Here is a 27,911-nt window from a genome sequence, read left to right as displayed (position 1 = left end):
CAAATCTCACATTTGTAGTAATCCTTATGTCCTGTGTCAAAAATAGAATGAAAGTATGTAGAAAAAAAAAATCACATTGACTTCATGTTCTCTTCCACAATATATAGGAGGTATGCGTATGGTTAACAATGTCATAGACCCTCCCCCCAAACCTGTCTATGTGAAGTGACCTGATGTAGGAAAACCACTGCCCTGGAAAACATAATGCAAAACATCCGAACCAAGAGACATAAAAACACAGAGATTAATACAAACATAACGAGAAACACTAATCTTGGTGAAATGCCAGAAGTGAAAACCGACAAACGTAGTAGAAGGGAGGCTACGTTTCCAGCTTCATGACCCTTTAAGCCCATTCCCATACATGTGGTTCTTCCCTGTCACACAATTCACTGACAAAACATGAAAAAAAAAAAGAATAAAAAGCAACAGCATTTATCTGTGATGGAATTAACCATGCTCTCACCGCGTCCATGGTTGTCGGCGGTCAGCTTCTGCTCCCAGCGTCTAAGGTGTGTAGTCCTGTGTATTCCATTCCTCAACTGCGTGCTCAAGCGTTTCTCGTCGGTAGGAAACAAATCAGTCTCCATGCCCAACGCAGACCCAACACGTGTTTCACACGGACTGTTGAAATAAACCGGGCTCACCTATGTATCCTTTGTTGTGGCTGCCCAGATGTAGTACTCAAAGAAAATATGATTAAAGAAAGCCGTAAATGCAAAGCCCTCATTCAGTGCAGCTGGTACTTGTGTACCTAAATAGTAAATCCATTTATCTACATCGCCTCTAATACCAAGCTTAATGTGATCTTTCCCAATAAACAAAATACATTCAATGCTGCCACGACGACCGGAATGAACATGCCTAGACACAGGAGTATTTAACATGATCAAGAATCCTCTGGCTGGTTTTCCCTACTTTTTTCCACGAATACAGGACAGGACATAAATCACGGCCCTTCTCCCACAGTTGACATATTTCAGACCTCTACTACCTGTACAACCTCTAAGCTCCTCAATGGCTCTCCATACAAAATCGCAAGCCCTCCGATAACCACATTTATAGGAACCCATAACTCCAGGCCTCAATGGGTATCTGTCAGAGGAAGAGTAGTGACTATGTACCACCAAATCTCTTAGATTACGAGATCTACAAACACATGTGGGGTCTGTCACCAACAAAAGGTTGTAATGTCGTATCATTACGCAAGATCAATAATTACAGAGATTATATCTTTAAGATGTCCTCACCGCAAGTTCTAGATTCAGATGAAGCATATAGCATCCCTGTGTGGCTTGTTTTTTTTTTAATGTAGTTAACACGAAATCTCTGTACCTTAACACAGTTGTAAGCTCGATCTATAAATCTACACAAAAAATCTCGGGCCAAGAAATGTTCCCTCATTTTCAGTGCTTCTACCTCATAGAATTAGTCTGTAAATAAATTGCGTCTAATCCTTAGGAATTGTCCTATTAGGGACACTCCCGATCTGATGAGATAAAAGTAATTATCATGTAAAAGGCTATTAGTAGCCATTTCCTTGCAATGTACCACCAATACCTTGAATGATCCATAGATCTAAGAAATCAATGGAATTAACACCTACAGTGGAATTTGAATGCAAATACCAATAAACTCTTAAGGTCTTAGTTATCACCATCCCATAATATCAGGATATCATCGATGTATCTGGCCCACAGTAATATGTGATCAGTTTAAACAGACCTTCACTGAAGACGTGTGTACGCTACCACCACCCCAAACATACATTGGTATAGGTGGAAGCGCACGCTGCCCCCATTGCAGACGATTGGCAATTAAATAAATTGTGAGTAAGAACCAACTCTAATAACTCCAGAATGAATGAGTTATAAATTGCATGTCTTGGCTGTCAAGGAGCAGACAGCCTCAATGCCAAGTGTGTGTAAAATGTTTTCTATAGACTCTCAATGTTGAGTGTGACCAAAATATATATATATATTATTTGTTATTTATATATATTATTTGTTATTTATATGATATGTATTACTACTGTGAAGCGCTATGTACATTTATGGCGCTATATAAATAAAAACATACAATACAATACAAAAGAGTAGAGTTCTCTAAATAATACCCTGTACTCTAAGGACATCTCTAGTGTTCTGGACATAGGACAGTAAGGATGTCATGTAACAAATCTATTGAGTACATGATCTCTATATATCTAGAGATAGCAAAGTACTCAACATATAACAAATGTATCTCCTATCCTGTATTTGTGGGGGGAAAAGTAGGGAATAACCAGCAGAGCATTGAGGGTTCTTGAACATGTTAATATTTCACATAGTAACAATACTCCTGTATCTAGGCATGTTCATTCCGGTCAGCATGGCCGCATACAGTATTTTGTTTGTTGGGATAGATCACATTAAACCTGATATTAGAAGAGGCGATGTATACAAGTTGTTACTAAAATGTGAAGCTAAATGGATTTACTATTTTGATACACAAGTACAGATGAAAACTTTGCCTTTAAAAAAAAAAAAAAAAACACACTACATCCAGATATCCACAATGGGCGATATATTGATGAGCCCGGTTTACTTCTGCCTGTGCCTAGAAGCACGGTCCGAATGAAATGCGCAGAACGGAGACAGATTTGTTTCATACTGATCGTAGCAAAGTAGGGGGAGGGAGTATGTGGTACAATACCCACACATAGTTGATATGTTACAAGCTTTCAAACATCTCAGGGTCCTTCTTCAGGTAACCCATAGATGTTCGAAAGTGTTCCCATCCTGCTTTGCTTTAATACCGATGAGATGTTTGAGGAGCATGCTGTTAAGGAATACAATACACCAAAGGCGTACTATAATTGTGAGATTTGGGCCAGTACTTTTGTTTCATCCCTAGATATATTGCTCTCCATGCTTCCACTGTTTTTTTTGTTGATCTCATGAGAATTAAGTGCTGCAATAGGGGGTTTACAGTATGGTGGTTATTTTGCATATTCTTAGGCCTTGATTATACCAAGTGCTGCAAGGCGGCAGCACTATTCTGTGACGTCACCCAGCGCTGCCGCCGTGCAGCATCTTGATTAGACCGGGTAAGGAGAGCAGAGGAGGCTTGGCTGTGAGCGGTTCGCCCCCATTGGTTGAATCACTCAGGTGACATGGCCATTGCCAGGAGAGGGAGGAAAAAAAATACATTCCAAAGTCTCTTCCCCGCCGTCCACTTTGCCGTACGGCACACTGCGACCGTTGCCAGCGGTATGAGCAGTTTCATTGGAATTAAGCAAATTATTTCGGCACCGTGCACATTTTTGGGTATAATCAGGGCCTTAACCACTGCACTTGAGACATTTTATGTAAGGGTGCATTTGGTTCTCTTATGCCAATTGAATATGTACAGCATTGTATGTGCAATTGATGCCCTTTGTTTCCATATTCTCACATTCTCCCTTTTTATATTGCTAACATTTTTGAACCATGCATTTGTTCTATACGGAGAGCATTATAGCTTGATCATTCTATAGAGAGCCTTTCATCTTCTATGCAGAGCCTTGTTAATCTAATCAAGTATTCCATGTGGCTGCAAGTCCAGGAAGCAGTGTGTGGCTAAGGGATGGGAGGCAGTGTTCTCCACCAATCTGTTAGCACAAAAATTGTCCACAATTCAGCTTCATGTGGCTATTTAGAGCATTCTGCTTAGTATCTCCCCCAGTGTGTGTGTGTATTGACACACTTAATCCCAGTTTGACATTGAAATACACTTCCTGTGTGTACGGTTTGCTGTTGCCCACAGTGCTTTCTAATATCATTGGCTTAACACTTCAAAATAGCAGATTATACCCGTTAAGATTTGCTTAGTGTGGCTTTCCCCCTTTTGGAAACACTCCCTATTACTGGCCTGGGAGAAAGAAATGCCATCTGACATTGGCACTGCGCTCCTATGGTCTCCTCCACCTGTAGTCTGTCTATTCAATACTTATAAAAGCAACTCACTAGCAAGTGCCTGCTGTACTACAGTATCCACGTTTGGATAACGCAAAATGAGGCCAGGGCCTGAGCTGAAGCACTTTGGACTTGCACACAGCATTAGAGATTCCAAAGCTCAGAGCAGAGATCTGTTAAGAGCCTGGTGCTATTTCCATAGAGCACATGTGCAGCCTTTGCCCACGACCCCGCACAATGCAGCCCGAGCACTTTGCACCACTGTGTGTGTACGTGTAAATCATTGTTGTACATTAATCTTGTCTACAGGCAAAGAAAAACCCATTTCGTTTTTTTTGCGTTCAAGTTTGTTACGCACATTTAAAAAAAGGAGGTCATTATATTATGTATGCACAGGATAATGCCTGTAATCTTTATCAAAACACAAGATAATGTCACCAGAACTCATTTATTACAATAAATAGGAGCAGTACAGTTAAGAACAAACAAAATAAGTAATATCACACAGAACATACTCCTATCAAATGACATGTAATTAGAACAGTGGTCATTTTAATTTGAAGTTAATTGTGTAATGACTGACATAGTATGGCTAGACCAACCAACCTGCATCATAAAGGGTTTAAAAAAAAAAAAAAAAGCAGTGTACAAAATGTGCATGTTTCTATACAAAATTAGTTAAAACACATTCCCAGTAAACATGTTACATTATCGCCTTCCATGCATGAGGGACATGTATTGCAGGCCCTCCACCAATGTAGAAGTTAAGAAATAGCAATATTAAGACGGTGGCATTGAAGATAGGGAAAAACAAAAATATACAAGCCAGTGGATTTTGCAGTAAGCACCACTGTATAGGAGGTTTAATTAGCGTTTTGAGAGGACCACTTTAAAAAATAAAAAAAAAAATAGACACCATTACTCATCTGGACATCAAATGCCAAACCGGTTGACTGTGCAAAATGTTATTGCCATAGTATTGCAGGGGTGGGAACTCCAGTCTTCAAGGGCCACCAACAGGTCAGGTTTTCAGAATATCTGCTTCAGCAGAGTTCCCCATCCCTGATCTATTAACTACCCCACAGATACCCAAGATACTTAAAAAAAAAAAACCCACCCTCCAGCCATTGATAACTCAGTAGTAATATTACTTCATGTACCTTTAGTATTTTTATACTGGAAATGCTCATGTAAGCCATATTTCAATAGGACCTATTTAAGCACAAGCAGTCTTCCAATTAAAGACAGACACAATCTGAGTATCATTATCTCGCTAGTATTCGTGAGCCCGTTTCCACTTTCTTTTTAGGGTTGCTAGTAATAAGAAACTCTCCATTGCAGAGACATGTTTTAGACATTCTGTGCAGGTATTCTTTACCCCGTTCCTGCTACACATTTTCCTCGGAGACACAAACACACTATTGAACCGGTTGATGGGTGTCATTTTTAATTGTGGAGAAGGCATACAAGTCCAAGACAAAGCATGCAATCGGCTTTCACATTGTAAAGCTCATGTGGAAGACTTAGCTGCGCACGGTCAATTCTTTTAGTACCCATTAGAATGCGGTTACACAATATACACAGTGTCTTAGATTCTGCTGTGTGTTTCAGGACTCCACAGCAAATCTATTACCTTCAAAACAAAAAGGAGTCTTACTTTAACCTATTTCAGATGCTATCTGAAATGGCCAAGTACTGATAAGTGTGCAATTCTCATAAGGCCATCTGAATAAAAATCACCTGAGGTGGGGAGTAATAGTTGAAATTAACCTAGTAACATTATTGTAATAGACTGCCATCATTTCTGTCCACGGACACATCGACATACATTTGAATGCAAGCTTGCTGTATGTGATTGTATGCATGGATGGTAGGGAACCAGTCACCTAACTTGTCCAAGTACTGTTGTCCCAATCTACTACATCTTGTTTTTAGATGTCACCCCATTAATAGTTTCCAGAATGTGCCTAATATTGTATTTGTTGCTTTTTTTTAATGCAGTTGTCAAAGTTGTGCACTTTTTTTTATGTAGGTTTGAAGCAGGAGGTCTAAAGCTGAACCACATTCATTTCAGCTCCAGGAACCCAGTGCTTCCTGAGATACTTAACCCTGTAGGGGTTGCCGGTAGCGGCTCTGGTTGGGCTACCAAAATGGCAGCTTTCAAATGTCCTTTGGGCCAATAGGAAGCTGACATCTTGAAACTTCGTACTGGTCCATGTGACCAGGACATTTAAACCTGGAGAACAGCTACCTGGCCCCCATGTGGCGGTATCTCAGGAAGCAGAGTCTCCAGAGCTGAAAATAATGTGGTGCAGCTCTGGAGAGACATGTTTGCTTTTACCTCCAAAATGAGGAGTGCTAAACACAAACATTCCTGTTCATGCATATGATGGCAACGAGCTGTGTCACTTATAGCACCAATGTGTCACATTTTAGATAAAGTTTCACTTGATTTTTTTTTTACCGGAATCAAACACTTTAGCCATAAACGTTTCTCAATTGCAGACCTTACATTTTTTTTTTTAGTCCAATGAGCACCATAAGAAATAGGAAGGTGCAAAAAAGGTGCAATGTACATTGTATGTTTCTCATGCAGAAAGGTAGGCGCGCAGAAAGGTAGGAGCGCAATGGTAGAGGAAGTGGCAGGAGGGTTTTAGAATATGCAAAGTATTAGGCGAGAAGACAGGCCCTGAAATCCACTTCCAGGTGCGTTGTACCATGCGCCGGCTTTCGCTTTACGCATCACCCCATTGAGAAAGAAAAGCAAGTTACAGTGGTGTCTCCCAGGATATACCTCTAATCCTTCCCACTAATATGCAGATAAAGTGAAGACAGTGGCGCTGATAATTTGGAACATGCATCTGTTAAACCCATCATGTAACCATGCTCTGCCATTTTAGTAACAAGGGTAGGTGGTATGCCTTTCATTGGACCAACAAGTAGTATGTTACAAACCTTTCAGTGTAGGGCCCAGAGAGGTTTGAAAGCATGCAACTACTTGATGGTCCAATTATTAATTTATTTTTAAACCACCTGTTCCCTCTTGTTACTCTAATGGAATGACCAACATGGCTATCTACCCTTGTTTGCTGCCATTAGAGTGCATTTCACCTGGTACAAAAGATGCATGCACAGAAACTGAATACTTCCAGGCTTCTGCTTTTCACAGGCTTCGTTCAGAAAATGTAGGGAATACTGGCACATAAAAAAATATAGTTTCCACTGTCATAAGAGAAAGCATTTAGAGCAAAAGCCAACATTTGCCATGAAGGGATAAAACAAATGCTAATAATTTAGTGTAATGTACAAAAAGTATCACTTTGCTGCATGCCTACACAAGGGAAAGTGTTTTATTCACATAATTATACACTTTGGCTTGGACTTCTTTTTTTTCTTTTTGCCGTCTTTGCTCATTTTCTCTTTGTGCTTCCGAATTTCTCGTACTAATGTGTAGAAAGCATCATCGACACCCTAAATTAAATAAACAAATGCATTAGGAATATCTAATGGGAAAATAGCCTAGTAGAGTAGGTAACAGCAGACATTTAATGCTGACGAACTAGTTTATGGCAGGGCCTAATCGCCCCACTTTGTAGCCCCCCCCCCCCTGTACACCACTGTTCAGTCTCAGACTTTATAACTTTCTTCCTTGCGTTTGTGCTACACTGCTTTATAGACAAGACCGGTGGGAAATGTAAAGAAAGCACATTGCAAGTGTCATCAATAACCTTGAGGAATGGGAAACAGAAGTATGCGCTCCCTGGCTCCAGCATAGAACAGAAACCATTTCTTCAGTGCATTCATTGGGAGATGTCACAGTAACCAAATGGAAACAAGCTTTTCACATTCAACTCATGGTCCTATTTAGGAGAAATGCACCGTGCAGCTTTTCTAGTGAAACATGCCATGTTCATATGCTTGTGCAATACATAAAGCGTGAGGGAAATAGAAGAAATCCTTCTGTAAATTCCAACAGTTACCCTGGCACAATTGTAAAATAATGATCCATGTGCTATGAGGAAACATTTGACTTGGCACAAAATCCCGAGTAGTGCACTAGTAGCTTTCTTTTTACTATACACTGATGGTTATAAAAGTATACAGGTATACAGTTAAGAATGAGGTACAGCACAATAAGTATAAGATTCTGGGTGTAGCAGTGCTCAGGTTAAAGAGCTCACAGTATATTGCATAGTTTGTAAGGGTGATGTAACAAAAATACCAAGTTAACACTGATAGGAATTCCAGAGGATCCTGAAAGTGATCAAAGTTTTTTTTTTTTTTTTAAATCAAAAAGTATGGTATAAATTTGGTAGAAAGCAAGATTCCAGGCCACCTGCAACATGTACAAACTGTTCTGTCAAGGACAGATCTGATGTGCTTTATAATCTGGTGATAAACAACCAGACATTTACCAAGCAGTACTATTCCATATCACCATCTGGCACCTCAAGTAAATAGGCAATAAGGTGTCTTGTGGAGTAGCAGAGCTTTGTAAAAATGGCCCAGTAAGTGTAGAGAATGATAGACTTCAATAACCAATGCAACAATAAGATACTAAAATGCTGCTCCATTTCAGGCCATAAGACCCATTGTTTAAACTGCAATCTCACCTTTTATTAGGGGCGTTCTATGCATCAGTTAACACACACAAAGCTTGGATGTCTTAAGTTGCAATGAAAGTAGTGTTTCCAACTAGTTCTATTACAATCAAACATCTTGATTACTAGGGAAGTTATGCAATGTAACCAGAAGCATAACACTGCACCCGTGATTAATTTAAGTATCCAAATAAAAGACCATTCACCATCTATTCTAGCCTTTACTGGAACTGCCTAAATATGCAAGTATTAAAATAAACATTACCAAGTTAAGAATTTATATATCCACCAATAAGTTATCAGCTCATTACCACGCTTTAACCAAAAGGATCAAAGTGTATGTATTTGTTTTATCTTGTCTATATGCCAGCTCATCTCAACTCTCAAACGGAAACTTACCCTGTCACATTACAAGGCATTTTTTAATTTTCACACAGCCAGGTGTCTTTTCTTCTTTGCTGATCTTTTTCAATCTGTATTGCCGAATTTCTCTCACCAATGTATAAAAAGCATCCTCCACTCTCTGCATTGTAAAACATAACTCCTTTAAAAAGGCGTGTTTAGCGCATCAGTGAAGCTCTGGGGCACACCAAATGTATTATACTATGGTCTAAGTTAGTGTTGTACTGGGTCTCAACAAGTGTCGGGTACCCAAAAAGGGAGGGGGGAGAATAAATAAATCCTGCTGAGGGTAGTTTTGACTAACCTGCAGCCGGTGGTGGGAGGGTGAGGAGGACCACGGCGACATCCTGGTGGCGATGGGAGCAGTAGAGGATGTCATTTTTCAGCTAGTGGGAGCAGCGGAAGACATCCTTCCCAGCCAGTGAGAGCAGAGGAACATGTGACCGGGGCAGGAGGATTACTATTGAACAGCTGGGGGAGCTGGCTGTACAATAGTAATGCTCCTGCTGCGGTCAGATGTTCTTCTGCTCCCACCGGCTGGGAAAGATGTCTTCTGCTGCTCCACCGGCTGAAAAATGTCATCCTCTGCTGCCACCAGGATGTCTTCTGCTGCTCCCACCGCCACCACCAGGATGTCGCCGTGCTCTCACCCTCCGCCACCGGCAAGTCTTCTGCTGCTCTGCCCCTGCCAGTCTCCAAGAGGACCGAGGGAGCAGAGCAGAATGGAAATTACCCGGCACAGGGTTCCAGCCCCCCTGGTGCTGGGTCTGGGCGATTTCTGGGTTCTGAAATAGACTGGTGATTTAATGTGGTACCGGCACCAAGTGTATCAGAACCACATCTATGTCCAAACATAGGGCCCAAGGAATCTTTATAAACTATATCTAATATTATGCGATAATGGCTGTAATGTGAAGGTACAATTATATATAGTTGCGCCTCCATTTGTGTGGGCCTATTTAGGACAGACGCCAACTGTATTGTACAATATACAGTTAGATTTAGTCATTATGGGGCAGTTTTAACTTGGCAGTTAGTCTAAAAAAAACCAAATCTCAAATTGCAAGAAACTCAACACAACAGCTGGTAGCTTCAAGATCTCTTCAGCAAAAGGCAACTATTTTAATATCAAAACTAGAAGTGTTTCTTAATCTTCCTTCTGTTTATAATGGAATTCTCTAAACCCCATAGATTAGATTGTACTGTATTACCGGTGTGGTCCTAGTAAAAACTACTTTAGGAGATGCAATGGCATACATTATGGCATCTAAATGGGGCTTAATTGGTACAGTGCATGAAGCAATATATACTTTGCCACTACTGAAGCTACAGACTTAAACAAGATCAAACCAAGTCTTTATAGATTCATCCTGATGCTCCTGTTTTGATCCACATTTGTATACCACATTTAGGTAGGTCAATCTCAAATTTCTCATTAAAGGATGTGATCAGAAATAAAAAAAATTTTAATTTGCAAATGTATTCAGATGATTCAAGAAGAAAAATTTGAAACACCTCCACAAAGCCAACAATGGGGACCAGAATTAAGATTAAAACAGCAACCTAGATGGTTTTGCATACTTCAAAAAAGTGCATTAAGATTGTTTTATCAATGCAGAGAGAAGGGGGAGGGGGGGGGGGGAAAGACCACCACCAGGAGAGCACAGCAACATGCATCTGAAGCAGATACATGACCAACGCAAGGCTACCACAGGGAGGGACCCCAACACACCACCCCCCCAACCTCCCTCCCCCCCACGCAAGGCTACCACAGGGAGCATACAACTGTGTGCAGTAGATCTGAAACTTTTTTCCCAGAACTGAAAAAGCCAATATCAAATATACACGTCAATGCTCTTGTTTTACAAAGAAGCTAGAATTTGGAAGCAACACTAATGCATCCACTTCTGTGCATACCAATGCAAAGTGGTTCACGTCACTAGAATAAGGCCCCTTCCAGTGGCAAACGGTCCTTGTAATGGTCAGTCACTAGCATAGCTATACAATACAAAACACAAATACAATGAGGACAATGTGAAAAACCTTAACGTCCAGTTTGTTGAAGTCCAATAAGCGGCCTTGAAAAGTCAGACTGGCAACCAGTTGGATAACTAAAAGGACAGACCTTTCGGGCGCTTGGATAACAGAGTTGAATAAATGTCTTAGGAGGAGTGTCTTAATTCCTTTAAAAATCAGCTGTACAGTAGATTACACCTCAAGGTGATGGGAGACAAGAAACAGAACATACCACCGTAGTGTATTATCCTTTGGATATATAGATATCCAATAGTCAGGGACAATGATAACTAAATGGTATAAAAATGTAACATCTCTCAATGAGATGAATGCAATAAATGAATATAAGACAAACAAAGCTAACAAAGCATACACTAATTGAGCGCTGCACAAACTTTCAGCTGCGGCCCCCTTCCTGGGAGCCGCAGCGTTCGCGCCCCCTCCCCCCACCACATCATTTGACGCGCATTGCCATGGCGACGTGTGACGTCACATGACCCTGCGGCGTCCTTGCCGCCGAAGACCTGGCTGCCTGTAGGTAAGTGAGGTTACAGAGGCCTCACGTCTCCCCCGGCATTAAATTAAATGCCTGGAGGAAGAGCGCGGGGCCTCTAATCGCCCGCGCCACCCCAGCAAATTATTCCGCCCCCCAGTTTGCGCACCGCTGCACTAATACACTTATGCATACAACATATAAATGCACCGGTTCTTCAGTCCTTCTCAGAACATGTGGTCTATACAGCTGTAAAATTACTTGTCTCCGTCGGGTGGAAAAATTAGAATCCTACTTGCAAAACGTAACTAGGACATAAGCCTTAGTTGGTGGAAGTTCACTAGCGCTCCTGATGCAGGGTCAGTGAGGTTCCGTAAATCTGGTGGGCGTGCGTCTCCGACTCGCTGAATGCTCGTCCTCTCCCGATGACATCACAACAAAACGTCAGGTACGGTGTCTGCGTTGTGCCACAAATCCTGCAGGTCTTTTCCTTGGGGTATGCACTATAGGCTATTTAAGCCATCAAATGATTAATATCAGGTGGTGTATAATTATGAAACCATAATAAATACTTGAGCAGTCCTTTCCACTTCCTCAAATATACACCTATAGTAGATGGGATAGACGGCCCCATATCAGATGTTCGTTGTGAGATATCTATCTATATCCATCTCTTCATTCTACTGGAATTTTCATTAACCTTTAGCATCCAATATGGGTTTTATGATGTTAAATTAAAATGCCTTTCGCACAAACAGGATAAAGGATCAGATGTTATGCAACATCCATAAACACTATTTTCATAAAAAGTTTAAACAGGAAATTTAAACACAAAATTGAGAGCTATATACTAGGCATAGTACAGTATATGCACCACAGATGTTTTGCCTGTCTTTGGGATTTATCAGCCCATATCTGATGTTCTATTTGGTATTAAATGCTATTAATAGGAATAACAGTGGAAATCAGTATTAGAAATTGTGTTTTCCAAAGACAACTATTCTTGAAATTGTTTTTAAAATGATTTAATTTAATTAAGTTTACAATTTTTAGATGTTTAAATGATTAAGTGATTTAAGGAACCTTAATTACAAAAGAATAACTATTATTAGTATGATAGACCCATCTCTTCACAAATGCTGCCAAATCAAACTTAACATTGAGTCCTTGGGGTGTCAATGTTTTTAATTCAAAGATCCAATAGGATTCTCTGTGAAATTTGATTTAGTCCGTCACCTCTCTTCCAGCATACTTTAGGGCACTCAATGACATGACACTAAAACAACTAAAAATGATAAAATTATAAATGTAAAAAAATTTGCATTTTAATCATTTAAAAACAATTAAGAATAGTTGTCATTGGAAAACAAATATTTCTAATACGGATTTCCACTGTTATTCATATTAATAGCATTACTGCCAAATAGAACATCAGATATTGTGAGAAGGAGTGGCTCCGAGTAAGGACACCGACTGGCACAGAATTGGGAGCAGGGGAACCTGGTTCAATTCCTTGTGTCGGCTCCTTGTGACCGTGGGCAAGTCACTTTATCTCCCTGTGCCTCAGGCACCAAAATAGATTGTAAGCTCCATGGGCATTTTGCAGGGACCGGTGCCTGCAAAATGTCTCTGTAAAGCGCTACGTAAAACTAGCAGCGCTATACAAGAACATGTTATTAAGAGAATTTATCAATGTTGGTGGGGACATTTTTGCCTGTCTTATATCTGTGGTGCATTTATTGCATATACTGTGCCTAGGATATAGCTCTTACAATTTTATTTATGTTTACATTTCCTGTTTAAATGGTTTATGAAAATCGTGTTTATGGATGTTGCATAACATCTGATCCTTGATATCCTGCGAATGTTTGTGCGAAAGACATTTTGCATTTTATTTAACATCATAAGACCCATATTAGACGCTAAAGGTTAATGAAAATCCCAGAAGAATTAATATATATATTTAGTGTCTCACAACGAACATCAGTATATGGGGCAGTCTTTCACATATACTATAGGTATATATTTATGAGGACGTGGAAAGGACTGCTCAAGTATTTATGGTTTCATAATGATACACCTGATAATCATTTGATGGCTTAAATAGCCTCTAGTGCATACCCGAGGAAGAGACCCGTCACTTGGTCTCAAAACGCGTAGGATTTGTAGCACGGACACGTACCTGAAGTTTTGTTGTGACGGCATCGGGAGAGGACGAGCAGGCAGCGAGTCGGAGTCGGACGCCCACCAGATTGATGGAACCTCACTGACACCCTGGTTCAGAAGCGCAGTGAACTTCCAACTAAGGCTTATGTCCTAGTTACGTTTTGTACGTAGGATTAAAATGTTTCCACCCGATGGGAGACAAGTAATTTTACAGCTGCTATGTTAGATTATTTGATACAGTTTTTATATTCAGTTATTGCATTCATCTCATTGAGATGACATTTTATACCATTTAGTCATCTGTCATTGTCCTGGACTATTAGATATCTATATATCCGAAGGATAACACACTATGGTGGTATGTTCTGTGTCTATTTCCCTGAGGTGTAATGATCTATAGCCGATTCAAAGGAATTAAGACACTCCAAGGAATTTATTCACCTCTGTTATCCAAGCACCCGAAAGGTCTGTCCTTTACAACCAGCATAGCTATGGCTCTTTAAGGCATGGGCCAGCTGTACCGTATTTTAAAAGAGACTGATGCTGTGGAAAGGATTACCTCTTCAGCTGCGAGCCTAGTGCCATCACTCTGAACACTGGGCTCCTCACATCTAACTTGGGCCTGCACGGTTTTACTTTCTGTTTCCATTTACAGCAGGGCTCTTCAGCAGCCAGCTACATGCAGCTCACAAATGGTCTGTGTGGCCGTTAAGACTGCCGAGCTCCCCCCTACACTGAAACGCACTTGTAAGTTGCACTAATGTTATAAATGTTTGTAAAAATGTTGAAAACAAGGTCTTTAAATGCATCTAAAGTGACATCACAATAATCTTGTGGCCCTTCTACGCTCGAATGTTTTCTTATCTGGCCCCATTGGAGAACTAATTGTAGAGCCCCAATTACAATGCAACTGCAGTGGCCCTATGGAAACGCCCATAATCAAGATACCCACACCCTAAATGACAGAATTAAAGGCAACTCCATTCTTAAGATGAAGGCTCCAATTCCATATGTTATGCTATTAAATAGCCAACAATGCTCAAGTTAAAGTGAAAGGCCATTATTAACAATGTAATAAAAAGCTTAGGCATATTTAATGTACATTTAATATTGTTTCCCATTTGAGCTACTCAATTGAATCTTATTCTTTCCAGAAGCCACGATTGTTAAAGGTTGATGTAACCTTCCTTTAACTGCTATAAAATGTGGTAACTCCTTGCCTATTTCCTATGTATATCATTGTTTCGATCATGTACACAAATCCTGAGGGGTTTGAATGTTTGTTTATCAGATTGCACAAAATTACATTTTATGCCAATCAAACTATCCTTTGTTTAAACATTTATTCAAGTTCAACTCTTATTCCATCTTCAAAACCTAGATGCATCCAGAACAGCTTTCATTTGCACACTTTAAACATAACGTTTTCTAACGAGTAAGTCACAGCTACGTGGAAATTCATATTGAAGGTTTTGTTTCTATGCATTGCATCGAACCACCAACTAGATTTCTATTAGAACCAGATTCAGTTCATTTTTTTCGCAGCTGGCATAGCACCATGATTCCACGGAAGATTTAAAGAATCAGCATGAATGGAGATACAAAAGAAAACAATGATGATTTCTGGAATTTGTTTTTATACAGAAGAGCGAAAGATTAAAATCAAATATTGCAGGATTAGTTATTTGCCTGAGAAGTTTGAGATTTGAGAAGAAATGCAGAACTTCTATGTAACCATGTCCTATAAACACCCCCATGTACCACGATTCCCTCTGTTATCCTGCGGGGGCATTTTCATTTGTGAAGGGGAGGCGCTATTGCTTTTGCAACAAATCGCATTACCCCAAAAAGCAGAAAGTCTGGGCCCCTGAGCCATAAACCACACTGAAGGGGTTAAATGCATTAAATAAAAATGACAAGAATTCCAGACGTCAAGTCTTCCAACTCACAAGGTGTTTGGAGAAAATAAGTTTACTTGGGCAAATTTGATTACTTGCAATTCAAAGTGCCTCCATCTTAATGTTTAGTCTGCAGAGCACCAACCAGTATTTGACAGATCTGGTAAACTATTTGAGGCCCATAAAATGATACATGGTTTTAAATGGGTGTGTATATATTCACTGGTGCAAGTCAAAACCCTCAGCTGGGTGCAAAAAACAAAAACTCGATTTAGAGACCATGTTTCACATCAATATTTATAATGGAGTGAAAAAACACCTACAGAGTATTTCATAATGAGTGAAGGAGATGAAACATCATTTAGATAATTTCAGACAACAGGGGCCAACGTTCAAGCTCTTATTCTGCAGTGCATCCCATAAAACAAGGATGAAAGTAGGAGAGCTTACATTTGAAGGATAGCACCACTCCTTACATAAATGTGGTAGTTAAATGACTTGTATAATGAGAGGCCTTCATCTTCCTCTCTACCTTACCTGTCTGGTCTTTGCTGATGTTTCAATAAAAGGAATTCCATAACTTCTTGCTAGGTCCTGAGCTTGTTTTGTATCTACCGTCCTGGAGGGCAAGTCACATTTGTTTCCTACTAAAACCATGGGCACATCTTCAGAATCCTTGACGCGTTTGATTTGTTCTCTACAGTGGGGAAAATAGCCAGTTGATTAGTGAATAGTATACGAACACTGGAGCTTAAAGTGAAAGATGGAAGCAATTTTAGTGTGACCAGTTTGATGCCGAATTCGGTGCATTAAGTCAGCAGTGCGCGGGCGGTTGCTGAGGCCCTGCGCTGTTACCCAAGGCATTTAAATTAAATGCCGGGGGGCTGGGGGGGGGAAATCACGTGAGGCCTCTGCAACTCTTAAAAAATAAATAAAAAACACTTACCTAGACTCTGCTGGCATCACTCATGTCCATGGCAACGTGGCGTCATGACACCACGCGCGAGGTAAGGAGGGGCACAGAACGCAGGAGAGCAGGTGTGGGGGGAGGGGTGGGGGAGGGGGCAGCAAAAAAGTTTGCCTCTGATTGTGTTTACATCAATAATGATGAGTAACAAAAAAAACATTGGTGGCGAGAGTATTGAATACAATATTCAGCCTTGTTTAACATGGCCCAGATTAGCACCATCATGATTAGTAATGGAGTCTAGATACAGTAACCATTCTAATTTAATACATTTACATTTCATGCACATTAAACAAGTATCCTAAATCAAATGTGCCTGGACATTGAAATCCAGAAATGGAGGCTACTGCTCCATTTGTAAAGATTTGCCTTCACAATACCCCTATCCAGGTGTGTCGCTTACCTGACTACTAGGAACTAACATTTTAATGCAGCAGGGGGAAGAAAAAAAATCTATGTGCCCCTGCTATTCCAGTATAAAGCATGTTAACTATACATCTGGCAAATGGTCTAATGAATGTCTATCTACTAGATGTACATTTAAGAGCAAGGGAAGGTGCGGCTGCTCAAGGATAAATAAAGATTTCAGGTTTGTTACAATGCATATAATCCAGAAGGGAGAGAAGACAAACCCCAAATAGTAATGTGCTCTCATGTCTCATACCGGGCAGTCTATACTAGGGGTGGTCAACTCCAATCAAGGTCCACCACCAGGTCAGGATATCCCTGCTTCAGCACAGGGGGCAGTCATTACGACAGCCACCTGTTCTAAAGCAGGGATATCCTGACCTGGTCGTGGCCCTTGAGGCCTGGAGTTTGTTACCCATCTATACGAATATTAACACTGATCGTTATGGGCCATGCAGTACAATCTGCCTATAAAACCCAACGTAGATATATTTCAAATGTGGGATCAATTCTAAAATATAACTCACCAATAGTAATAATATACATCCAAGATAGATAACGGAGTACAGTTTCCCCGAGATACACTTATCTTGGATGTACAGCGACGCCTGTCTACGCAGAATTATTCCTATTTCTCCCGATTTATTGATATGGTTATGGGATTTATTGATATGGTTTTATATTTCATATTTCAAAATTGTTCCAATGCTTTATGTACATATAATAAGTTAGATTGTTTTAGGCTGATTGTATTACATGGTCCAAAACGATCAGAATTCATATATACTGTCCCACATCATAAAGCATGATACATGTGGACATTTCCATGTAGGGTTTGTTTTCACTCTCCCTTTTGTATTATACAGGTTTATTTACCATGACACCAGTACCACAGTAAGCACACATTTGAAGCCAGAAATTAAGGGCCAGACAGTAGTTATACTGGGAATAATTAGCTTAGTCCTCAGGCACCAAGGAAAACTACTGCCTGCCACATTCAGTAGTATTTGCCTTGTATGCACTTTACCTATAATGGTGAATATCTTCAAAAGATTTTGTATTGTTGATGGCAAATACACATAGGAAACCCTCCCCTGTCCTCATGTACTGATCTCGCATTGCACTGTATTCTTCTTGACCTGCAGTGTCAAGAATATCCAAAAGGCAAGTTTCCCCATCAATGACAACTTGTTTTCTGTAGGAGTCCTACATGGGGGAGAAAAAAAACAAACACACACTATTGTATTAAATATTGGCACTCTCAGAAGCCACAATTCCTGATATTTGAAAGGCTTTCTTGAGGCTAAACTGAATTGTATGGTGAACAGATAATAGGCGAGTTGCATTCTTATATCTGTACACAAAGGAGGAAGTTGGTAAAGCATCCCTTTTCTATACCAGAGAAATGCAGTCCTAAATGGAAGAAATAAGGCACAGCCACACCAACTAGTGTTAAATAATCGCTTTACTTTCTCATTAACCCACAGCAACTACATCTGAACTCCCTTCCTTATCCTGTCCCGCCTGGCCTACTTCAACGGCCTCCTAGTTTGCTTTACACCCTTGTCCCAACGTCACATGACCATGCAGCATCATTTGATGCAGCTCTAAGGTAGGGAGGGGGGCGCGGGCGACCCAGCACAAAAAGTTTGCGCTTCCCTGCATCTGTAAGCTCTCAGAAACAGGGGCCCTCATTACTGCTGTATCCGTTTGTGCGTAATTCTGTTCATGTAGTGGTTGTCACTGCAGAATATATGTTTGCACGTTACAACTAAACCACATACTACAGTCTCCAGTTGAACAAATGCCAGTGTAAAACGTTTACTTAAGCTCTTCAAATAAGTGTGAGTCCTGATCAACTTTCCATGACCCCAGATCATTTAAAGTTTAGACTTACTGCCGCTTTCTTTCCTCCACGAGTTAGGAGTAAAGCCGTATGCTAGGGACTTGGATAGATAAATGACCGAACCGATTAGTATCTTCTTATGTAGAGGAACATTGGTTATGACCAATCCACATCAAAGCTAGTGAACAGTTAAAATAATTCCAGTACAGATTTACAGGTGGATGGCATTATACCCACAAGTCAAACTTGGCGCTTTATATTATTTTTGTCAAGAAATCTACCAATCCTTTAATGACACCAACATGTAGAAATCACATTGCAATAATATGGCTGCAATAATGTACATTAGACATAACTGCACACCGGCACATTACCTTAAACTTCTAGCTTTCTTATATAGTTCCCCTCGGAGAGAAAGGGCTTATGGGTAGCCCAGAAACAGTTGCAGGTCAAACCTAGTTTGATTGTGACGCGCCAAGCCCCCTAATCAGTATGCGTGAAGCTGTCCTCTCCTTGCATGGGAAGATTTGTTGAATTAAGGTTCCCTAAGCAAGTGCAAGACTGCTTCACATATTTAATAGGGCATAAGTCTTAGCATTAATTGCATAGCTATAATTTTAATAGACCATAAGGGGATGAAGGAGCGGCCCAGTGAGGAATGGCAGTGACATGGAGTGAACAGGAGAGCCCGATTCAACTCCCAAGATATGCTCCTTGTGAGCTTGGGCACGACTGCCTCAGACAAAATATATAATGTGAGCTCGAGGGGGGCAGCGACGTGTGTCTAAAAATGCTATGTACATCGCTTTGTACACTGTCAGCGCCATATAACGAAACATCTTAGCAAAAGAAAGTCAAACCCCAAGCAGAACTCTGCAAATCCGCTCACGATACATTGGAGAGTTTTAGTAACATGACAATTCAGAAGTCTTACCTCGATGGTGGGATCATATTCATCCACAAAATGGTTCTGAATTAGCTGTATTGTCAAGGCACTCTTGCCAACGCCTCCAGCCCCAACCACTACAAGCTTGTACTCCGTCATGTTTGGTAGATCTGCGAATAGTAAACAATGTCAATTTTATTTTGTTCCGGATATTAGAGGGAAAATAAAAGCTGTACACACACACTGGGTGTAATTACTTTAAATGAGGGACACTTTGTTTATGCCTCACATGGCCACGCCTAATTGTATGGTTTGATTACAGAAATCTGAGTCTGATTTATAGTGAAAGAAAAGTCTCCATCCAGTCCAAAGCAAGCACGAACCTGCCGTTCCCACTAAAATCTGCTCATGGGATTATAGACCAAAAATCATCAACAGTATGTGATCCCGCAGAACAGTGAGAAATTCCAATCCCACATGAATCACACCAATACAGGGGTGGGCAACTCGTCCTCAAGGGCCACCAACAGGTCAGGATGTCCCTGCTTCAGCACAGGTGGCTCAGTCAAAGATTGAGCCATCTGTGCTGAAGCAGGGATATACTGAAAACCTGACCGGTTGGTGGCCCTTGAGGACCTCTGAAAAAAGATCAATTATGCAATTTAGTAAAAAAAAAAAAAAAAAAAAAAAAAAAAAAAGACTTTCCACATTGTCAGGAACAAAATAGAAAATATTAATGTTGGAAGCAAAGGCTTCCCACCAGTTCAAGAACTGAATCTTTTGCAGCACTGCCTGCATGATTTTCATGGTCCCATAGGAGTCACAAAAACAGAAACATATCACGTACAGATTAAGCAGGACCAGGCATTACCATTTATAACCATATACTGTACAAGGACCGTGTATGTTAAAGATTAGTAGGATAAAAAAAGAGCCATGACGAGAACCTGAAGCCTGTGGAAATAACCATGAAACGTTTGCAATCACAGCACTTCACAGAATACAGGTCGCAATGACACTGCAGAATCGGGGCTCAGGTGTACACTGCTACACTAGGTGTCACACAAAGAGGCAGCAGATGTCAAAGCGATTACAATTTGGGGTCGGGGGTAAGAAGTTCTAACAGTCGGCAATGAAACATGTTTACTACCAATGTGTTCTATTTCATGGTCAAGAATTAATCTTTGTACATGGCATTATGAGATATAATTTCAAAGCTATCCATCGATTCAGTATTTTAGGTTTGCATAACTGCCATTAATCAGCTCAAATAGCACGGTTTGCTGCTTCCACAACTAAAATGTACAAAAAAAAAAAGTGCAGAGCACATGCATTTTAAGTGAAACTTCGTGTTGTCACAGAAATTGTATTTGTGATGTTAATTAAAAATCAAAACAGAATCAGTGCGAAAACGCAAAGAAGTTTGACTCAGAACGTGCGTGGGCAGCACATCCCATTTTACCCATTTGTACTTCTATATGTAGTAACTGAATTCCTCACATGTGCGTCTCTGTGCATGCAGCTACTGCACAGGTGCGCCCGGATGCTGTTTGTACACGAGCGTGACGGCCGCACGCCCGTTAGTTCCACGATTTCACTCGCATTACGTTTTTTTCCCCATGAGGACCTTGTAGGCGCCAGCCAAGAAGTTTCACTAAAACAGAGTAAAGTAAATGCCGCCCTCATTTCTGCTAAAATTCTTTGCACAAAAGGTCAAGATGGCCATCAGAAATTTCTCCCACGAGAAAAATATTTATAAGTTCCTTGTACAAGCTTAATACAAAAGTGGCCTCCCACGTGCAACGTCTGAATTTCAGCACTTGTCCAACTACAGGTTTAGTTTTTATAAGAAACCCAGTCTACCCAAGTATTTATTATGCGGATTTATCCTTTGTGGGTTGACATTGTACACGATATGATGGCCGCTGATTGGAAGACCAGTGGAACATTTAGGGCTGTGATAGGCTATGCTTAACATCTAATCAGTTCTCATTGTTCCATTACAAGGTATCAAAGCCTACAACTAAATCAGAGACAAAGTGGTAAATTCACTTTAAAAATTGTATATTGTGCACCGCTGCAAACTGGGGGGTTACAAGATTTTTTTTGGGGGGGGGGGCACAGGCGGTTGCAGAGGTTCCGTGATCTTCCCCAAAGCATTTAAATTAAATGCCAGGGGACCACAAAGGCTTCTGCAACCTCTACTTACGGGGATTCAGCCAGCTTCAGGACACGTAACCATGGCAACGCAGCATCAAATGACGCCGCGGGGTTATGTGACATGATGCCGTGCGAGGTAAGGAGCGGGGGGGTGCAGCAAAACAGTTTGCAAACTGGAACTTTGCAAACTGTCCACAAGTGTAATATGAAAAACAAATACAAAGCTAACAAATACAGCTTTGTGGATGTGGCATCCCTATTGTGTATGGGAAGGCTGCACCTACCTAGCTTGCATCTCATCTTTAGTCAACACCGTTTAAAACGCCAACCCAAACTCGCTTCATTTAAAAAAAAGGGTATTGGTTGTGAAACATGACAACCCATTTCAAAAACCAGAATTAGACACCTGCGCATCTGATTCACTCCAAGCAATCTTACTGAAGCATAAATAGGCTCAAATGTTTAACACAAAAAAGACACACATACATCATGTCATTGAAGGGCCCAATCATTGCTACCAAAGCAGTTAAGGAGAAGTCCGTTCCCCGTGTGCTGCTGTAAACTGGGGCGGGTAACCAGACAGGAGATGTCTGTGTGCAGGGAAGGCCCCGCCCCAAGGCACAGAACAGAAGCAGCCACACACAGCTTGACCTGCTTGGACGCCCGTGCCCAGCACAGCCTGCCCCAGGTTTTGCTGCACGCAGCCTGAACCCCCTAAATAATCTTGCGCACAAGGGGGCACGCCCCCCAGTTTGCGCACTGCTGAATAGACAAACTTTTAGCATGTATGATGTAGGGGTAGGCTCATTGAATTTTAGCTACATCTATCGGTTTGGGGAAATTTGGAAACAAATGTTAACACCCCTTTCCCCCCACAAAAAGTAACCATTCCATATTTTCTTTTTATATTTGGAGATAGAGGGGGGGGGAGGGGGACATACAAAATTAAGCGCTTATAGGCACAATTTCACAAACTGCATATAATGTACACTCCTGAAGAGGGTCTTGCAATGCTGGTGTCAGGAACCCTACAGACTGCTGTTCATTGGCAGATCACCATGTCCCTGTGTCCAAATAACACAAGATGCTGCTGAACAGACATGAACTGGGCCCCAGCACTGCCAGGCCTCAGACCTCCCGTGAAACACCTTTTGCCCCAGGGGCATCGATTTGTCTGGGATAGTTGCGACAGCTTAGTCTTTTAACGTTTCAGTTGCGATTTCATTATTTAATCCAAATGTGGATGGAAAGAGACCTGAAAAGTTTAAAATTTTGAAAATTAAACTATTAACTCAACATTGAAAAACTAAGGAAAAGTAACAGTCTGCCCTTCAGCTACAAGCTGGATTCATGTAGAACAAAGTTTGGAAGAAACAATCCGCTGGCACCTAGAAAGCAGATATTGTAAAGGAATCACATTAAAGCAGCAACCCCACCTTTGGAATCAATTCAAAGGATGTTGGAGGTTAAAAAAAAGCCGTCAGACTACAAACATGGCCACAAGGTCAAACAAAGCCACAAGGTCATCTCCCAGATAGCATTGCAGCTTCCCTATTAGCCGCAGGAGAAAGCCCTGAACGTGTGGCCATAGTCTTCCAGTTTGCCTGGAAACGGCAGACTTGTGCTCCTGAACAGGGGACCAGCGGTCAGCACCAGGAGTCCTCAATAAAAGACCCCCACATAATGTTACCAGGCAGGCTTGCACCTTTAAATCTGGAATCTGAACGTTGTACTTCAGGGATATCAGATCAAAATCCCTTCACAGCTAACCAATTACTGTCCATTAGCCCCAAATAAGAAACAGGCAAGATAGGAAGGAATCTGCATGCAGACGTCATCCGTGTCAGATTGTGTGTTTGGCGTTTCAAACCTCCAGAAAATAAGCTTCGTTAGAACGCCTTACCAGGAGGGTTAGGCAAACTGGTTGTTGGAGTCTGAAGAGCAAGATTTTATAGACTGTCTGAAAAAAATTCTTGTGTGCTGCATACTATAGAGCAATTGTGAAGCTTTGAGTCCCATTGGGAGAAAAGAGCTACATTAAATAAAGTTATTAAAGTTAAGATTCTGAATATTCAGACAATTCCTTCAAGATGGTTACATTGGACACAGCATATCAGACATTACACCCCAGTTGGTTCCTAAACTATAGCCCTAATGGAGGAAAGCCATACATGTGTTGTATGAAATGTCAAGCTTTCCCCCCAATATTTGTAATTTCAGAGCAGTCATGTAAAACTATTCAGAACAATGTATCCAGGCAGCAGCCTTGTGCACAGGCGAAGGTTTACTACTAGTGGCATGGTTTATATTTAGAAAGATGACCCATATGTCTCCATTTAGAATAGCTAGAGACAGAATAACAACATAATTACACCTAGGGCACAAGGACACAGCAGTTCATTGTAGATCACCCAATTAAAATAGAGCTCAGTTTCTCCTGGGAGGTTCAATATTCGCATTTGATACAAAAACAAGAGGACTACAAATCATTACGTGGCCAAAGCCGATAAGAACCACGTAGAGTTTCTCCAATGCATCTTTCCTTCTCAATGGATGCCACAGGATTACTTGACCCAGTCAGGGATACATTACTAGTGCAGATGCAGAGCTTTACCACAATGTTAGAAGCCACATGTCACGGTTTCAGTAGTGGATAGCAGCCATACATGTTAAAGATTTCATGTTTTAGAGTAACAAGCATCACTGAATACCCACAAATTCTGAAAGAGAAAGCAGAACATAGCATTGTTTACTGTGCAGCTGTTTGGGCAAGTCCAAATACATTACAGGACATCTGCAGACCTCCCACCGCTATTCATCTTTTCTACTGATAAAGGCTTCAAGCTTTCTGCTCTGGAGCAGACTTTGCAATCGCTGCATTTGCACAGAATAAAATTTAACCTCTTGCAACCCTAGTGGTTCCAGTGCACCGACTGGGACCTCCCATTTCATCTAGGAAGGTGGTGGAACTGCTGCCTTCAAGAGCAAAACAAGTACATTATACTCCCGTCACTTAGAGAAATAGAAACATTTAGGGGCTTATTCAATAAGGCTTGAAGCAGTGGATCACACTGCGATCAGACAGATTCCCATTCAAGTGGCGTAAAATCCCAGCCAAGCTTTCCTTACCTGTGGAACTGTCAACTACATTATACATGACACGTGGCACTGGAGATGTATAAATAAAATTAGTAAAACAAGTTTGCTACCTACACACTGTCAAATATTGTTGCAAGTTCTGACTGACATAATTCACACAAACAATAAGACAGAGCAAAAACGCGTTTCTTTCTTTGATGTATGCCAGCCTGCGATGTGACCGGTAACAATTTCTAACTAATACAGTACCAGCTTTGATCAGAGAACAACTTACAGTTTCTATGCTTTGTGAAAGTGGCACAGCCGTTGCGTGGGAGGCCTGAAGGGCACATTTCTGTTAATGTAAAAAAACAAAAAACAAAAACAAAAAAAAACTGTATGGCATCCCCTAGAAAATGTAAATAATGTGATACGGTTTCTGGGAAGGGGGGGGGGGGGGAATAAGCTGAATTTACATATACTGCTCTGTTTCATTCTAATCACTAGCCAAGTCACACGCTTGAACAGTGCATTAGCCAAACATCTAAATAAACCCAATAGCCTCTATACAAAGATAAGTCACAAAATGATCATGACCCGACAATTATACAGGATTTATTGGTAAACTGCACCAAATTTGAACTACTCGGAGGAGAATAATCTCACAGTTGACAGCAAATATAACCATGTTTACAGGAGTACAAAATGAATAGCGACCATGCCCGGTCATGTAGTTAAACATGTATTGTCATTTATCGTAAATGGCAAAAGTAGATGAATATTTTCTATTGGCAATTCCACAGCAATGCAATATACATATAGTCACACACAGCCAACCATTTTTGCTAAATGTTATTATACAAGCAATCACCCCAGATACTTCCGTACCTTTATTAAATAGTTCATTATAAATACATTTTTCACTTAACTTTGCCATGCAAATTACTCAAAGCCCATAATATTTTGCAGAGAAGGTAGTTGCAGGTTTCACCAGACAAAGGATTGCTATGATGCTAGACAATTTACGAGTATTGTATTCAAGAACAATGAATCAAATAAGAGTGATATTAAGAGAACCTCCCTAATGGCGTGATATTGTGCGCTGCCCGAGTTACATTGGCTTCTACTGGACATTCCAAACATTCCTGCCATGGTCAGCCTTGCATGCGACAGGCCAGCAAGCAGCATGAATGTGTGTAGCCTCAGTACTCAATGATATTTCTTTTTTAGACTTGGCTATAGAAGCAGCGGTTTGCAGTTTGATGAAGTGCTTGGGGTTTTAGAAATACAGATTTTCCTTCAAATTTTATTTGTATAGTAATCAGTTTGCATCAAATCATAAACATGAAATAAATGTGAGAACACTACAATGCAGAACGAGACTCCCTGCATGTACAACACAAATGAGGCAAAGACTAGTTTCAAATCAGAGAAAGGGAACATATCAAACAGGTTTTTGGCCACTTAATGTTGATGTGCCTCTATCACAAACCAATTAAGTTAAATAAAGTAGCAGACATTACTCTGAATGACTAAGTAATTACATCCACAATTGGCAGAACCATTTCCAAATATTACAGCTATATCCCAGAGTCCATTTTAGCCAGTGGTCCAGAAAGGATACTTACAGATTGCCACCATTTGAGCTAAACCTAATGCTTTCGCCTTTTAGTTCACATACTACCAAGATCCAGTGAGATAGCCGATCAATAGTTTGTTGCACCATTCGCAAAGGATGAGGGAATACAGCAAGTACAGCTCAGATTTAGCTTTTAGATGTGAAGTAGTAATTGGTAATAAAACATTTGTTATTTTGGCATCACTAAAACCAAAGCCCATTCATGCAGTACAGATTGAAATTGAGCAAATGTAAAATAAATCAATGCAGGATACATTTCCAGACAGGGATATAATCAGTACACCTCTGTATTAGAAACAATCCCTGTAAGCTCTGAACTATAATATATATCAAAAGCAGCGCTATAGGGTTTGTGACCAAAAGTATACAAAAAAAATGTTTAATGCTGCATCCAATGTGACATGTGACATACGTAAATACATCTGACCCCTTATAAGCATCATTTAGTTCAGCTCTTTGGCCAAAGCGTTAACCTGCAGCCCGCCATGGTGTGTCCTTTTTGCATGTCCCAACACTGAAAACCCCATTTACCTCTGCTGTGGAGGGAGGACGGTCTATAGACCAGTCTCCTACAGGGGCATGAAAACACCCGATACTTAAAAAGGCTTTGGTCAAAGTGTTGAACTAAAGCAGCGGTGCGCAAACTGGGGGGCGCGAGACTGCCGACGGGGGGGCGCGGGGTTTACAGAGGCCCCGCGCGCTTCCCGAAGGCACATAAATTAAGTGCCGGGGGAGCTGCAGGGCTTCTGTAAACCTAACTTACCGTGGCTCCGGCGGCTTCCTCCCTGCGTCGCCATGGCAACACGGCGTCAAAATGACGCTGCGAGGTCATGTGCCGTCACGTTGCTATGGCAACGTGACGTCATTACGCCGGAGCGCGAGTAAGTTGGGGTTGGAGGGGGGGCGCGGGAGTGAGGGGACCGCCGGCAGGGGGGCGCAGGGAAAAAAGTTTGCGCCCCCCTGAACTAAAGGACCCTTACGGAAGACAACACAAGTATTCAACTATATAATTTGACACATTGGATGTAGCATTTGTTGTTTGTTTTACACCTCTGTATTAGCATATACTTTAAATTGCATAGAACAATTAAATGTTTACTAGTGTTCAATGTCAAGTTATTGGCTATTCAATAACTTCACTACTTAAGCTGTATTATCACAGCCGCAACAGGGCAAAGATATGCAAGCACTTCAATAATTGTCCAAATAAAATGGAGTTCCCCTATGATAAGCCGGAGACTTTCGTGGGTCACATATTACCTTCTAAATCCGTGTACCAATAGCTCATTCCTAGAGACAGAGACGATCTGTAGTGCTGTTGGAAAAGCACTTCAAATTACCCCTTTACCTGTATTTGTGCCATGGATCACCTCCAAAAGGGTATCTACCGTTGCTCGGTTCTTTCTTGGCAGCATC

General features: G+C 41.0%; 1 protein-coding gene and 1 long non-coding RNA gene across 5 annotated transcripts in view; one reads left to right on the top strand and one right to left on the bottom strand.

Moving 5' to 3' along the window:
* Positions 1-4,364: 4,364 nt before the first annotated feature.
* The window catches only part of KRAS (KRAS proto-oncogene, GTPase), a 35,512-nt gene continuing 11,965 nt past the window's right edge, over positions 4,365-27,911 (bottom strand). The window contains exons 2-7 of one of the 4 annotated variants that reach the window (XM_075602871.1): positions 19,667-19,788; positions 17,914-18,092; positions 16,049-16,208; positions 8,944-9,059; position 7,916; positions 4,365-7,406 (exon numbers count right to left, since the gene is read on the bottom strand). In XM_075602871.1, coding sequence (XP_075458986.1) covers positions 7,290-7,406; position 7,916; positions 8,944-9,059; positions 16,049-16,208; positions 17,914-18,092; positions 19,667-19,777 — 684 coding nt within the window. In that variant the 5' untranslated portion in view covers positions 19,778-19,788 and the 3' untranslated portion in view covers positions 4,365-7,289. Of the gene's footprint in view, positions 7,407-7,915; positions 7,917-8,935; positions 9,081-16,048; positions 16,209-17,913; positions 18,093-19,666; positions 19,789-27,911 lie in introns of all 4 variants that reach the window. The other 3 variants (XM_075602867.1, XM_075602868.1, XM_075602870.1) reach the window with 3 other exon arrangements.
* On the top strand, positions 14,276-16,225 carry LOC142496265 (uncharacterized). Its single transcript, XR_012801930.1, has 2 exons — positions 14,276-14,360; positions 15,159-16,225. It is a non-coding gene; the product is annotated as an uncharacterized LOC142496265 (long non-coding RNA).

This window comes from Ascaphus truei, chromosome 5 (genome assembly GCF_040206685.1).
Source record: "Ascaphus truei isolate aAscTru1 chromosome 5, aAscTru1.hap1, whole genome shotgun sequence".
NCBI classification, from domain to species: Eukaryota; Metazoa; Chordata; class Amphibia; order Anura; family Ascaphidae; genus Ascaphus; species Ascaphus truei.
This window is presented reverse-complemented; position numbering and strand designations above follow the sequence as displayed.